This window comes from Pagrus pagrus (genome assembly GCF_965226575.1).
Source record: "Pagrus pagrus genome assembly, chromosome: 14".
In the NCBI taxonomy this organism is placed as follows: domain Eukaryota; kingdom Metazoa; phylum Chordata; class Actinopteri; order Spariformes; family Sparidae; genus Pagrus; species Pagrus pagrus.
In genome coordinates this window covers 14,172,190-14,188,224 of record NC_140198.1, presented here as the reverse complement: position 1 = coordinate 14,188,224, position 16,035 = coordinate 14,172,190, and the positions used below count along the sequence as shown (strand labels likewise).

The 16,035-nt window shown below is 41.9% G+C and overlaps 1 protein-coding gene across 1 annotated transcript; it reads left to right on the top strand.

The window, feature by feature from the left end:
* Window positions 1-7,160: 7,160 nt before the first annotated feature.
* LOC311269056 (uncharacterized protein) lies at window positions 7,161-10,969 on the top strand (the record flags this gene model as incomplete). Its single annotated transcript, XM_084373035.1, has 3 exons — window positions 7,161-7,377; window positions 10,445-10,575; window positions 10,656-10,969. Exons 1-3 carry the CDS (start codon window positions 7,208-7,210, stop codon window positions 10,967-10,969), a joined length of 615 nt encoding a protein of 204 aa, XP_084229161.1. The 5' UTR covers window positions 7,161-7,207.
* Between the last annotated feature and the right edge of the window lie 5,066 nt (window positions 10,970-16,035).

The window sequence follows — 16,035 nt, the reverse complement described above, 5'->3', positions numbered from 1 at the left end:
GCTCATTATGCAGAATATTCAGAATAATGTGCATTAAATCACTGGATTACAATAAGTGATTCATTAATGTGTGTGGTGTAGGTGGATCTATTTTTAACTACTTTACATACTGCTGGGGAGCTTAATCCATAACAATACTCTGTGATTCATCAGTTGATTTATATTTTTGAATTAATCTGCGAAGTGAAACTGAAGCTGTTGAGAAAATCGTAGTGGCAGAAGGAGTCCAATATTTTCCACTGAAGTGTATACAGTATATACTCATCCCTATATGGGCTTTTAGATTATACAAAACACAACAATACATTAAAAAAACAACGCAGACTGTAATGCAATAGAATACAACACAGTAAAACAAGAAGCACCAGATCATTCATGACCTTATGACTGATCCCTCTTCAAAAACTGTTTCAGTTTGAGTTCAGCAGGTGAGGAATCCCACATGTTGATACCCCGAACAGAAAAAGCTGTTTGTCAAAATGTGGATTTGCGTAAGAGGCACTTCACAATTCCCCGTTGGATGCTCCACGTATTTCTGAGGCAGAAACTCTGAGTGGAACCGCAAGGTCGCCGAGCGCCCGAGGAGCCTGATTATGTTGGCATTTTTAGATGATTTTAACGTTAGCAAATCTGATAACATGCTCCACTGCGCCCGAATCAACAAACATATCACAAATGTGCATTCAGATCTTTAAAACGCAGTCATAAATGTAAAAAAAGTGCTTGGTTTGACTTTGTACTGATGCTCGCACTTGAGTCCTTGAAGTGTATTTGATAAAAACCTGAATGCCAACTGAAAACCATGAAATGTTTTGCTTTGAAAAAACAGAAATGATGGAAAGAACACAACAAAAAACACTGCGCTGTTCGAGAGTGTTATTCCTAAACCTGAGAGAAACCCTTTGTGTAAGATAAGATTTACACCAGAAATGATTTTTGTGCAGTGACTGGAGCGAAAACAGTGAAGACAATGAAAGCTCTGATTTGAATGGCGATTGTGATTCATGACTGTACTGAGCTGGCTTCGGGGGAAATAAACATGAATTGTAAACCATTCTTCATTTGGCAGAGACCACGCAGGGTCATGGTTAAAGAGGCCCGGCAGTTGGGACAGTGGCTGCACATTTCAGGACTGTCTCTCATGTAAACTGTGGCTCCTCAGGCAGATACACAAAGAGCGGCAGCAGTAATACACATATTGGTTCTAGTCTCTAGCTTACTGTCTCTACAATTGATCATGAATGCAGTAAAAAGCTGCCTCATTACCGCTCACTGAATTACATTTCATGGTGAAGAGTTAGACTAAATAACCGCCTCAATACAGCCAGATTCACGACAGCCCCCTCATCGCAGAGAATGCAACTATTCACACAACATCTCCCACAGCTTACACTGCAAAAAGGCACCTCGTAGCTTCTCTCATCACTCTAATTTCCCCGGGGCCTTTGTGTACACGAGGAAGTTTTCAGAGATGGGTACGAGCTCCACGCAGCACACCCATCCAAAAACTCCTGCTGCCATCGTTTGCCTCCTCGCATTCCTGCAGTACGTCTCTGATAAAAGCTGTCCCTTTCTACCGTTTGGTATTCCCAGCTGCAGCCTCAGTCAGTTTGTCATATTGGTTATGATGGCAAGTCAGTCGGAGTGCACTCTCTGCTTGCTCTTTTTACGAAGGACACAGAGCATTTAAAATCAGCGCATAAAGCTGTCATTCTCTCTTGAGACCTGCTCTTGGTAGGCAGATGCATTATTTGTGGCACTTTTTGCACCACAGGACTTGGTTGGTCCTCCATATTTTGTGCTGTTAGACTGCATATGGCACTCTAATCAGCTAAAGGGCTACGTGATTTACATTCACTGTCAGCTCTCCTCTCCTGTATCACCGTTCCAGACGTGGCCAAGGTCACTTTGCACCCGAATCCGACAAATAGTCTGTCCAGTCGTTCTTATGAAGCATTAGCTGTTAACATTGAGGGCTCCTCTGTTTTGCCCTTTGTCCCCAGAGAGGAAGGAAGGCTCCTTGTCGTCTATGTACGCGACGTGTATGAAATATCTATACACATGTCATACGATGGCATCAACCTGCATGTGCAAGCAGCTATTTATCCCTGTGTAAGAGTTTTCTGACATGTAACACTGTAACATTTAACAGCAGTGTAATAAATTGAAGTCATCTTAACAGAAGGCACGCCATGAGCAGGACACTCTGACGTATAGATTAAGTGTCATGGATGCATAGATCAAAGATTTCTCCGCCATGAGAGCTCTCTGCAGCGTGCCAGCTCAGCTCAATGCTTCAGGCTGCTCTGTGTTGAGGCCCAGACACAACAAAACTGACATCAGAGAACAAGCGGTGACAAAGGCCAACTGCGGCGTCACGTGTGTTTCACAACCAGCTCTTGCATGTTTTGCACCCGCGTGAGAGGAATCAACTCTTGCGAAGAGAGTTAACGACGCTCTTAAGTCCAACGAGGCATTATAAAACGGAAGAGGGTAATGTGTCATATCGAGTAATCAAAGCACTCAAGCTCAAGTTTATTTTAATTCATTACAAATCCAGTGGTGGGCAATATTGTGCAGCCTAATGAAGGTGCTCAGTCAGAAGCTCACGCTCTGATTGGTCTACACAAGCAGCCCAAGGCATCGTGGGTCAGCCAGCGGATGGCAAATGATCGTGCTAACAACGATATTGCTTTCGACACAGAAAATGGATAAATAATCCCAGAGGACATTCAGCGTTGGATTTATCGCCGTAGATTCATTTTACAAAGTCTCCAAAAAGACACTTCAATTCGAGGCTGGCCTACAAAGATGCTGAAAGGGATGCGATCACACCAGAGGCCTCGTTAGCAGCGGCACAGGCTAAACATGCAGCTTTTCAGAGATAGTATGTCATTTGTGACATATTTTGATGATGGATATGACATCGGTGACAACGAGGTCAGGTGATAACACTTTTCCTGAAAAAGTAAATAAAATCATTTCCCAGAATTCCTTTGCGTGCAATGCGTTAAAGGTGCTACTTGCAAGAAAAGTTGAAACTTTCCCAACCCAAAGCTAAATTGTCCTGTTCGATTCTTCCGTGTGGCACAGTTTATGTTCGAATGAATAGAGCTTAACAGTTTGCGCTAACTGCAAGTTCTCTTTAGTTAGTTTGCAAAAAGTTTTAGTTTACCCAGAATTCATTGCAAATTAGTCCTGCTTAAGATAGCGAAGAATTAGACAGCTTTGTGCAACAAATGAATCCATCTGAAGTCGGACTCACAGTCAGATCTGAGCTATCTGTCGGCATGAGCCAAAACCAAAAGTTCGATAGCGACACAGTGTCTGTCTGTAGCTTTGTGTCCTCTGTGGAATCCTTTTGTGGTGTGAAAATTCATTCCTCTCACCTTTTGGGCACAAAGCCTGTGTGGAGACATTGTGCTCATCTACAGTTGTGCGATGTACCTCAGTGAGTGATATGTTCCAGGAAAAGGATGTTCACTCCTGCAGATGGCTGGTAAATTGGACTGCAACTAATTATGTCAATTATTGATTATTATTTCCTCAATTGATGTAACGATAGGACATTCTGTGAATTGTCAGAGACTAGTGGGGAAATCAACAGTTCCCATAGACAAAGGTGACGTCAGTAAGTAGTCTTTCATTTTTAATATTTTGTGCTTTTCTCACTGTGACATTACAAAATAAAAAACTTCCCTGTTTTCAGTGTACAAGTGTTGCTGAACGTATCATAGCACCGCACAGGGCATATGAATATCCATCATCCTGCTGTCTCAAAAATGGGAGAAAGACAGAACAAAACACAGTCTCTGTCACGTCAGCTGTCCAAACAAAGAGAGGGGGCAGGCTACACAAAAGCTGTTTCCCTAATTCATTTTGGATGTTTGGTGCTGATAGCGAAAACAATTACTGTAGCTATAGGCAGTGATTTCACCGAGTGCTCTGGTGTTACAAGAGCACAAATAACAAGGCGACAGACCCAGAATGCCAGCACACATTAAAGTGTACCAAATGACAAAGTCCCTGAGTGAACGGGACAGGCCAATCAACCTGAGTGGACACGGTGCGATGATGAGTGAGAGCTTTACACTCAGCGAAAGGAAAACTCACCGCTCCAATGTACACTGTGTTCAAAGCGAAAAAACACGCCGGGTCGAGTGAGCATGAACATAATAGAGGACTAGAAAAATGGTGGAGGAAGTGTAGTAGTGAAAGAAGGGCGCACACAAACACGAAAGTACCTCCAGCTTTGCCGCTTTGCAGTGCTCCCCATCACAGCTTAGTATTAAAGCTGCACCAGCACACGATTAAATTATCATGTGTGTTGCTCTCCTGCAAGAACATTGAGGGTTGTGATAGTGTAATAAAAAGCAGAAAAGGGAACAGGATGAGGAAGGAAAAGGGAGACGTACGAAGAAGTGGAAGAGCTTCTGCACTGTAGTGTGAGAAGGAAAAATAGGCCAAGGCTAATCCCAAACATTACAGCTCAGCATATGATTAGAGGGGTGCTGGAGTAATTGCGTAACCAAGTGCGCCATTAAGTCATAAAAATATTATTTTCTCGATTTAACCTTTCTTTTTTCTATATTTCTTCCATCTACAGACCTGTAAATCTTTAAACACGGTAAATCCTGAGCTTACGTGAGCCCTGGAAACTAATTCTTTGAGCACTTAAGGCTGAATATTCATGTTTTGGCGGGAGAACGAGACCACTGCAAAGCCGAATCATATCAAACAGTACTTGATACGTAGACTTTTGTTAAAGTTTGCTATTAAAAAATGCACAAAACTTCCAAGTGAACACTGCTGGATACCAGATGGGGACTGGACCCAGCCTCTGAGACCAATAGAGGCCAGTTCGTAGAAGAAACTGGCCTAATTTGTAGAGAGAAGGATACATACCAATCAGGTCTCTGACTTTGGGAACGAAGAAGAGGGCAGGCAGGAACAGCAGATGCTTGCAGCTGGAGAGGGTCTGGAGAGAGTTGGGGATCAGCAGCAGATGAAAACAACATGTAGAGCCGGAATATTTTTACTTCTTTCACTGTGAATTGAGGATTTATTTCGACCAGACCAGAAGTGATTATGAAAAGAAAGAAGACTGTTTTGCTGTGTGTTATTTGATTTATGTCGAGTTTGTTTGATTGTGGGTTAGAATAGAATTAAGCTCGTCTTAGTTCAGCAAATGAGAGAAACTTGAATTCACGAGGAGAACGGTTGTATTTTTCTGTTTAGGAAGGAAGATAGATGTAAGCAGGTCTTAATTTTGTGCCAGATCTGGACGTAACAGGATCCAGTGCCTTCCAGTGTCATTGGATCCGGCACCTCCTTTCTCACATAATTTTTGGAGGCTCGTATTTAATGTTATCTATTCTTTCCTTGTGTTTCCCTCTGAAGTTACTTACAAATTGCTTGTTTACCTCTTTTGGATCCATCTTAAATCTGATTAAAAAAAGAGGGAGAAAGAGCGGTCAGGTCAAACAGTGACGCCTGAAGCGTAATTTAAAGCTGTGAGTTCTGTACATGTCACGCCAGCTATGTTGTTATGTGGCTTACTGCGTCCTGGTATCTTGGCACATGATCACTGTAAACCCCACAAGAGGGCATTTGTGCTGTGAAAATGTATGGTTAACTGAGGATGTGTACATGTAGGTGCGACCCTGTCCAGAGCACCGAAATGGAGCGGAGGAGATCCACCTCAGGAGACTAAGTTTGGCTTCTTAGCCTGCCAATTTTCGTGGCTGTAAATAGAACTTTTGGCCCTAATTCCCTTTCTCCCTATTGTAAAAACAAGTCAACAGGGAACTGAAGGGAGAAGGAATCAGCTGTTTCTACATGCCTCTCCCTGCTGACTGAGAGACTATTGTGAATGCTTTAATAATTGGTATTACACAATGCTCACTTTGCGATGACAGTTTATTTGTGTTTAGTTTTAACAGCTAGAACCTCAGCGTTGTCCAGTGTGCTCCAGGAGCTCTGGATTTTGCGATGCATTCCCTGACTTTTCAGCTCCCCCCGACCCTTCGCTGTGCTCTGGCAACCTTCTCTCTACAAATTAGGTGCTGTGTGTAAGAGTGCTTCCTTTACTTTCCTTCATTTTGCGAGTTTCTTTTGTTTATTTATTACAGAAAAAGCTATGAGAGTTTTTGAAATGTAGCAAACTTGCGGCTGAAACTATGGGGGGCTATCGGACTGTCACCTGACATAACATCAACACTGTCTCCTCACACTCTGTTGACACTCTGTTGATAATGTTGGTTCATTTTTTGAATGTTTACAAAAAAATTGTGACTAATATCTCATAAATTGCCCCTTTAACTGAGATTTTTACAGCTATTAGTAAAATCAATGATTGAATGGCGTAGTTTTTTATCGTTCAGTGCAGCAGTATGGTCCAGACTTAAATATCTCAACAACTAAAGGATGTATTGACATGAACTTTTTTACAGACATACATGGCCCAGAGACAATGATCTCCTGGCGTTTGCTCCAGCTGGTGTGGCTGCCTTTAACTGATATGAATCGTTTGCATTAACATTTTTACAACAATGTTTTTAAATGTAGGCTTTGCGGCCATGTTAGCGCTGCTTTGTTGCAGTGCTTTTCACCATGTGAGTCGTCTTTGCTGTCAGAAATTCCTGATATCTCCGACTCTGAAATACAACTGAGAGGATGATGTGTTTTTTTCCTCCACTCAGCTCCTCATAAATAGTCTGAATGACATGATGTGAACACGGCACAGTGAAGCCAGCATGGCTGTAGAGTCTTCTTCTTGTTAAAAAGTGCACATGTGACTTCAGAGACTGTCAAATCTCATTACTAGCACATTAAAATGCATTTTTAGTACCATATTCTCGCACTGTCGCTTGTTTCCTGTCATCATCATTAAACGTCTAATTGATTATAATGTCATGGATTTTTGTTTTGATGCTTCAGATGGAAATTCTTCACAGCATCACTGTTTATTTTCAGCAAAAACAAGCCCCTCTCCTGAGTTCAGCTGTTGGCAAGCTGAGGGGTTGTTCCAGTTAGATAAAAAGAAATGCCCAACATGTATTCTTACAATCAGCTGTGATTAAACATTTGGCAGGTGCTGTGGTAATGCTGCTGGGAGAGTCAAGCATGCACAGCTGGTCCTAATCCAGGCCTGTGATGTAAACTCTGGGAGGTTTACTTTTTTAATGAAAGCACACTTTACGTGATCATGTTGCAGATAAAATGTACGTGTCAGAATCTGATGCTGAGCTGCCTCTTCCTGACATATCAAGCTGTGCTTACTGTTCCCGGGAAGACATCAGACCGTGGTGGGACTCCAGATGAGAACGTCAAGGCTCAACAGCTCCACAGTGCTTACCAAGAAGTAGAAGTTGAGAGGTAAATATTTTAGTGGGAGGAGTTCATACACTGGGTTATCAACCCTTTCTTCAAAAGTTTGCTCTCATACACGTATTCTGTGTTTGCCTAATTGACATGTGCCTCCAACATGTAGCTGCTGTTAAATGAGTTCATACAGCATTTGATATTTTTTTTCTTTTACTGTGACCAGATGTCTCAGTTTGTCCACGATTGTGCAGATTTCAGCCTGGATGTCCTGAGTCCTGACAAATGTTTGTAAAGCAATAAAATGTCCCACTTTTCAACATGAACTAGCAGAATGTCCCAGTTTTGAACACAATTAAAACACTAAAAATATTATACTTGTTTTCAGCCCTTACAGAGATGTTCATCACGTTCTCTTGCACTCATTATTATCTAACCCAGTGTAAAAACATTAACAATGAAACAAGCATGTGAATTCAACACTAATCTGTCTGATTTGTGTGACAATCAATCAAGGCTGTGGCTATGAGTCATAGAAAAGTGTCAGTCATTGCGACTTTTGTGACTCTCTGTCTTTTCTTAAGAGCATTTTAGGGTCATGGTTTGTGGTTTTGGTCACCAGATCTTATATAGACTAGCCTAGTTTCCACCAAGCAGTTGAGTTTACTTCAGTTTGTTACACATTAGAACAGATATTTTTGGTTTCCATTATCAAAAGTTGTAGATGGTACCAAAGGAGCCGCTCCATGCCATCCTGTTTTCTCGTTACCTTTCTGTTGAGGTACCTGACACACTGATTCAACACTAAAACAACCACAGTCTGATACGGTATCTCCTTTTTTTCAGCAGTCTTTTGTCTTTCTGCCTTTCTCAAACAAACCTTGTATCCTTGTTGTAATAAACAACTACATATGTGTGCCGTACCGTGGTCAAGCAAGAGACCACGAGTTTAAGGGGTTCAAAGGGTACTCTACTGAAAATACATTGAAGGAAATGCAGCTTTTGTTTTTAGAAGTGTGTACATTTGCATACAAGCAGGAGCCTGATTGACTGGAGAGACAATTTGTTACTTACAGATTGTGTCAGACTGTCTATACGGGGAGCCAAGCTGGCCTGCTGATGCAGAGGCAGTATACCTCAGACAGTAGAGACAGCTTCATTTCCCAAATCAGCAAACATTGACCATCAGTCATAATTTGCCGACAGCCGTTCCTTACCACAACCTTAAGATTCTGCCCTTGCAAAGTCGACAGAGGATACAACAAAAACAAGACAATAAAATGACTGATTATCAAAGTGACTTTGAGGAGAAGAGCTGATGGAGAACTAAACTTAACACTGCATTAACACCGTAGATTTAAAGTTTCACACCGGCTCATAAGGAATTAAAAGCGATCTGGAAACTAGTGCAGCGAGGCTTCCATGGCCATGATATGATCTTGATTTACTTGGTTGGTTACGAGCAGCCCGGTTTCATGTTGTGCTAATTGCAGATGTTGGATTGAATTCTGGCTGAGAGAGGAGCAGAGGGTAAACTAATCAACTAATCTAGCCGAGAAGAGATGAAAGCAAGGATAGCCTTCTTCAGGTCAGCGAGAGATAATAAAGGAGGAAGACTGAACTGCTCCATTCACTTGATCATTAAAACAGAGATTGGAATGGGCGTCCTGGTGGCTCAGCTCACTAAAGCGAGTACCATGAAAGCAGCATCCCTGGGTCAAATCCAGCCTGAGACCATTGTTGCATGCCAGGCTCGTCTCTTTCTCTCTCAATCCATCCTGTCAGTCGCTCTAAGCTACAAAAACAAAGCCCAAAAAATGTCCAAGATTTGTGTTAAATTGAAATAATTACAGAATAAGATTTGCCATGTAAGTGTATTTAATTGTTACTAATTAGAATAGTTATATAAACGCGTGCATCCAAGAAAGTACAAGCCGTGGTCCAGAATTACAGACAGCTTCCCTTGACTGCAGGTGTGAGCACTCCCAGCCAATGGTAATAAGCACTTGCAGCTAACAATCCAAGCACGCCATCAAATTCGATATCTTGCTACACTAACCACGCTGCTGTTTGTGGCAAGATCCCTGACAAGCTCTCACAATTTATGCCCTGTTCCACCATCCGCACTGCTGTGGAAGCATCACTGACAGGACTAGTGCACTTATGCTGTCAAATGAAATGCACTGCAACATGTCAGTTCTTAGTCTGAGCAAGGGAAAGATTATGTTAAGAATATACTGTAAGACTGGAACTGTGGCTTTGTTATATCTATCCATCTCTTATTTTTACTTTTCATATCCTTATATTTTTATATCCTTATCCTGCAGTCAACTGTGATGATGTTTCTGAGCATGCCATACACTGTTTTTAATCGTGGCCTTCGAGCAGCTCAGCGAGAACAGTTATTACGTACCAAGACTGACCCGTGTCCAATTTAAAAGAGAGGGTTGGACTGTCCATTTGTTTAGGGAACAAAGTCTTTCTATCCTGTCTGCATAACTATGTACGCCAGACAAGTAAAACAGGGACAGTGATAGAAGAAAACAACATTAGTGTTTGATAAAAAGGTTCATTCTCAACTTGTAGAAGGCTATTGTTAGCCTGATAAGTATAACAGCTCTTTGCACTGGTGCCAAGCCTGTGCTGTGTGCCCCAGCTATGTCAGCAGCTTAGGAAAATTGATATTGATGATCTGTTGCTGCTGTGCGGTGTGCAGAGAAACAAACAGGAAAAACAGAAGGATACGGGTTCACGGAAGACATGAGGAGTTACGGGATCGACAAGAGAAATCAGTGAGGACGAAATGAATTTCAGAAACCCCATCATGTTATAGTTATTGTTCTTGGTATGGACAGCCTTTTATCGCTATAAAAGCCTGCAGAGGTAGGGAAAGTTCCTGCTGGTAATGTTTAACCATAAAAAAAAAAAAAAACATTCTGTGGTCAATCATCTGATCCACTTCATACTTTCTTTCTCTACCAATGAAACGTGATTGCGTTTGTCACTTTTCGAGAGCCGTGGCTTTGAACTGTAGTTGGGAGATGTCTGGTTTTTGTGATGATTGTGGATTTTGTAGTGTTCTTTGATGTGTTTTGTGTGTGCTGAGAGGTGTTTTTTGCAGAGGCTGGGCGTGGCTTCCCTCGTTGGCTGGAGCTCCTGTCTCTCACCCAGCTGTGGTCCATCTACTCATCAGCTTTAAGTACTCTGGTCTGCTCTCCACTCACTGCAAGATTGTTTCCGCTCAACACCGTGGTATCTATGGCAAAACTACTCATGCTTTACTCTTGGGATTTTTGCTCCAGTTTTAATTTGTCTCTCCTTATCGTTCTCAGAGCCAGCGCCACCTCTGAGCTCCAGCTCCACAGCCACACTGCCGCCCAGCCTCCTTCACGTCTGCCTCAAGACAAACACTTCTGTGGATCCACCTGCGTCTCCACTCACCTGTGCCTCAACCTCTCCCTACCATGAGCCCCAGCTGCACCACCTGCTGAGTCACTCGCCTGAGTGTGAGCCACTAGCGGCTATCCTTTCACCCAAGCAAAATAATAAATTCCTTTTAACCTTTCCCCGTCTTGGTGTCCGCTTTATGGTCCAGAAACCAACCTCCAAACCGAAACAGTTTTCCCACAGCCTGGCTTGTAGCTAGTATCCAGAACACCAGTTGCATGGCCAACTGAGCTAACTAGCTAATGGCAGCTACAGTTAGCCGTTTCTCTGGTGAAAAGCTGCACTCCATGCGTTTTGAGTATGAATTCGAGAGGTGGTCAGTTCTTACATATTGCAACATTAAGGCCAATCCAAACAGACAGCGTGTTTTTGATTTTCCCTCACCTGCCTGTCACTCAGAACAGACACACTTCCATTTTAACAAGTGTATGAATGTACACTGACTCCAAGACACTTGCGTGAGGCAAGCATCACTCCAGGACCCCCTGTGTTTTTAAAGCTTCACATCCTTCTTCCCCTCTGGCGTGCCTACTGAAGTGTTATTTCCACAGATAGCTGTTTAATTTCATATAAATCTCCTGCTGTTTCATGTTCTGAACTTATTTAATGGTAGCTCTAATGATTGATCAAGGCTCCCACAGTCACAATGAGCTTCTGGTGTCACTGCAGGCAAAATCAATGAATCGCTACATAATAACTTGTCGTCTTATCCTGTTTACAGCAGTACTAAGATCTAAATGCTAACATGCAAGCAATGTTAACATACCGGAGTTTAGCAGGTATATACGTACGTAGGCAGGTATCTACGTAGGTAGATACGTATGTGTTTTTTTCAGCAAGATAATCTTCACAGATGAACACCACGTTTGTTATTTTCAAAGTGCAAATTAAATCGCTAGAAGTAAAAAGCTAACACTCACTACACAATTACCATACACGTTTTCTAAAATTGGTCAGTCTACAAGTTGTGAAGTTTGAGTTATAATATTATGCAACTAAGATGTGTTCGTTGTGGTTACGTTTAATGTCCACGACAACTCCTGTAGTCTCATTTAGCCACTTGTTAGCAACCGCCATTTTCAAGACACGTAAGCTCTTTATAGTGCAATTATGGGACACTTATTGATGTATTTTATGTTATAGAGTAAAATGTGTAAATATTGTAAACACAGACCTTATCTCAGCTATTTAATTGAAAACCAATTGACTTGTACCAAAATGCTGATTTCTGTCTTTTACGACTCACTACTGCAGCACTCTATTGGATAAGTCAATATTTTGACCTGATGATGGCGCTAGATGACCTGCAGGGGATCACCAAAGTTATTAGAATTCATCCTGAGTCTGGACTATTCATGAGGCTGAAAACTTTGATCTGAAACTAAGAGCATGGTAACCAACACCACCTGATTATAATTACAGTAATTGCAGCCTGTCAATCGCAACTTGTTATTATGAAACAAAACGGTGGTCTAATTATCTTTTTTTTGTGAAGCTCCTACAGCAACAATAGAAGCAATCTGTAAACAGGATTTGGATTGACAGCATCGTTCCCACCCAAAAGTGTCTGAATGTGGGTGGTGTCAGCAGCAAACTTGGTGGAGCGACCGCCTCATATTCATTTTCTACAGCACGGGAATCAGAAAAACCCTCATCATGACCAGGTAATGAGCAAAAATAAAAGAAGTTACTGGAGAGGATCAGCCAGTCCTCCATTTCTGTTCTTTGTTCAGAAATTATGCTGTTTCCAGTGTGGGTTAATAAGACCAGTCTAAGCTGCATGACTGCATGCCACAGGAAGAAGTCCCCACTGTGATACCTCTAGGGGAGACTATTATTCATCCCCTCCTCCACACATATTTTCAGGAAATTCTGATCATTAGTAGCGGATGTCTTCGAGGTTCCAGTCTGCATCCCTCACCTTGACATTACAGCTCCATGGCCCCAGTGGTGGGGGATTAAATTTATGGCAAACTAGCTGGATACAGTACTCTCTCATTTCATGCCCAGAGCAAACAGGGGGTTATTTTGTTCAATTTGAAATGTTATTCAAAATAGTGTCCTGCAGTGTTGATAGCACAGCCAGCTCATTATCAGAATATTCATTTATCAAATTCAGAGGACAGAGAGTCCTTAAATGTCGGTCCATGTGCTCGGCATCAACAGAGTTACTGTGAAAACCTGACACTGTTTTCTGGTAATTGTCCCTTGTGGGAGCGTATAAAGAGAAATAATGGCTCCAGCGTGCTTTGTCGGAATCAGACACTTTTATTAGCTACCAGCTCTCGACTTAGTAAACACAACATCTCCATGCTATGAAGAACCATAATCAAAGAAATTAAAACATTGTGATGTACTGAACTAAAGGAAGCACTCAATCAGACCACTATGTCTGAAATTCCAGCAACAGTGTGAGGCTGATGTACTGAACAGTGGACATGCAGTAAAAAAAAAATCTGATGTTGAGGAGATGTTGAAGAACCGATTGAAGGAATAGCTGGACCTTTTGGAACCAATGCCTATTTGCTTTCTTGCCAAAAGAAGATTGATAGCACTCTCGTGGGAAGCTACAACCAGCCAGCTAACCATAGCTCAGCTCAATTACTGGAAAAAGGAGGAAATAGCCAGTCCAGCTCTCTCCAAGAGTATCAAAATCTGCCTGCTGGCACCTCTAAAGATCACTGGTGGTAGCTTCATACTTACTGTACAGACATGTGTGTGGTATCAGTCTTCTCATCTAGCTCTCAGAAATATTGCAGCCAGTTTTGGTGGCCAAGTACTAAAAGACAGTCTTCATCTTATATCAGAGTAAAGGCGCCTAAATCCAACACATCCTTTGGTTTTGTGTCATGCAGTCAAATTCTTGCAATTTGTTACAAATAAACACTAAAAGCAGATGCATGTATCTGAGTCAGTACTTTTAATGGCCTAATTATTATTTTGTTGACTTGTAAGTGTTTAACTTCTGTTTATTTTGATGAAATAGTTGCTCTACTTTGTTTTTGTTTGTTCCCTTACCTCTTTGACAAGTGTCTTCTGGCAGGCTATCGCTGTAACTAAGAAACTGTTCATTACTTGCCTGGCAAAGTAAGGTTAAACTGGCAATAGGCAACTTAATTGCTCTTACTCATCATTGTGAAGTAAATACAGATTGCACAGTGTAATGGTTGTAGAAGAATTATGCCATCCATGTATAGATTCGTTCCCAATAAATCTTGCTTTCACTCTGCTACTCAGTCTACCACTGGGCTGATTTTTTCCTGGAAAAAAGCAAGAGCACCTGCCATTGCGCAACCAAAACAGGAAGAGGCATTGATTTCCCCAGTCGCTAACCCCAGATAACAGTGGGAAAAACTGGAGTAACTGCAAAACTTTTATATTGCTTCTACTTCCATACTGTACCCCACTAATGAAGGAGGCACAGACGGTGAAGAGGGAGAATGATAGAAACCAAGGTAAAACAAGAGTGAACAGATGGGCATTCACTCAATGGAGAGCGCCGGTGTTATGTCAAAATTTGTTCCCCCACTGATATGTGTCCCCTTACCACTGGCACTTGAGACGGTTCAAGACTGGTATTCTTTTGAATTGTTCAGCAAGTAACAAAACCTGCCTACTTATTAATACAGCCAGGTGATTAACTACGTAACGTACGTTGCTTTTTGCTTTGGACAGTAGCCAGGCTGCTAATGGCAGCCATGTTGCTACCGCGACAGCGCCACCAACAGCAATACCACAGGGAAAGGTGTAAAGTTAAAAAGATGTCTATTTCTGCTTTAAAATGTGCTAATTGAGTCTCATTTCCAACTCGTCAAATAATGATGCTCTGGGTCTCCCAACTCATCAAAAACTGACACGTTGGAATGGCAGCCAACCCGTCCTGCAATCCCAGAGCGCCATTATTTGAGAGTTGGGAAAGAGATTCAAAAATCCACTTTTATATATATATATATATATATATATATATATATATATATATATATAAACACACATTTCCCAGAATACCCTATGATGTATGACTTCCTATTTAAGAAATCCATTACATTAAATCTGGATTTGGTGAAGCCGTAAATACATTTGGAAAATAGTAAAATAAAAATACATGCATGAAAGTTCCTTTGAGTGACAGTGTTCACAAGTATGGCTCTGCTTTCTGTTCTGATAGAAACCACAGGATGACTAAGACCTACCACAGAGTAGCTTTCGTTGATTTAATATGCTTCACTGGAAGCCTTGCTGCTGTCTTGACTGCACATGGACACACTAGCTACACTGTCAAACCCACGCCTACCTCTGTGGCAAGCACACACCCACGCACCACACACACACACACCTCAGACCAGCACTTGTTTATGATCTCTTGTGTGTGTGTGTGTGTGTGTGTGTGTGTGTGTGTGTGTGTGTGTGTGTGTGAAAAAGAAAAAGTCAGCCGCAGGAAATTGTGGCCGGTGTTACACAGAGCCTGTCCTTTAGGATGTACCGGAGTTGTGCTGATGTGCTTTGAGCTGTGACATTTGAATCTGGGCTTAAAGTCACACAAGCTCCTCGTGTTGATTATTGCACTTTTGACAGGTCCAACACATTGGGGAGGCGACTGACGACTTAAGGTGATTGTGGACATGAGGCCATATTGGTCCATTGATCACACAGAGAATCCCTGGGCTGACGAGATAATTGCTTCAGAGCCTTTCATTACCATAGCTCCTAGGGTGACTGTAAAGGTCATGACCCTTATTGTCAGCCTCCTTCTGCCACCATGTTGATCAATTCCAGTCTTCAGTCAGGCTTTATTGATCGTCAGAAAAGGGGATGTAATCAATCATTTTTTTAATTTCTGAGGAATCAAAGATCCAGTGGTGATTTATGTAAACCTTATTAACTCTGAACCACTACCAGAATCAGCTTCAGCCACGCCTATAAATATGTGATGGAGTGGATTAAAATGGCCGACTTTGACTTTCATTAGATGCATTTTATTAACCACCACCTGCCATTGCTGTCTATGATAAAGGACTGTCAGGCACCTATTTTTTTAGATGAATTTTCATGAATCTTTGGGTCTCAGATACATTGAAGTCGTCTTCCTTCCACCACAGCCGCTCGCTGATCTTTTTTTATCTGCCTTTGGCTGTTGATGAAAGCCTTGGCCACATTTCTATAAGCTTTAAACTCCTCACTGTTCAGCCTTGGCTGCAGGCTCATGGTGTCTCTGCTGTACTTCTCCCTTTACTTTCATATGCCTAATGTAAAGCATTTACTGCATCT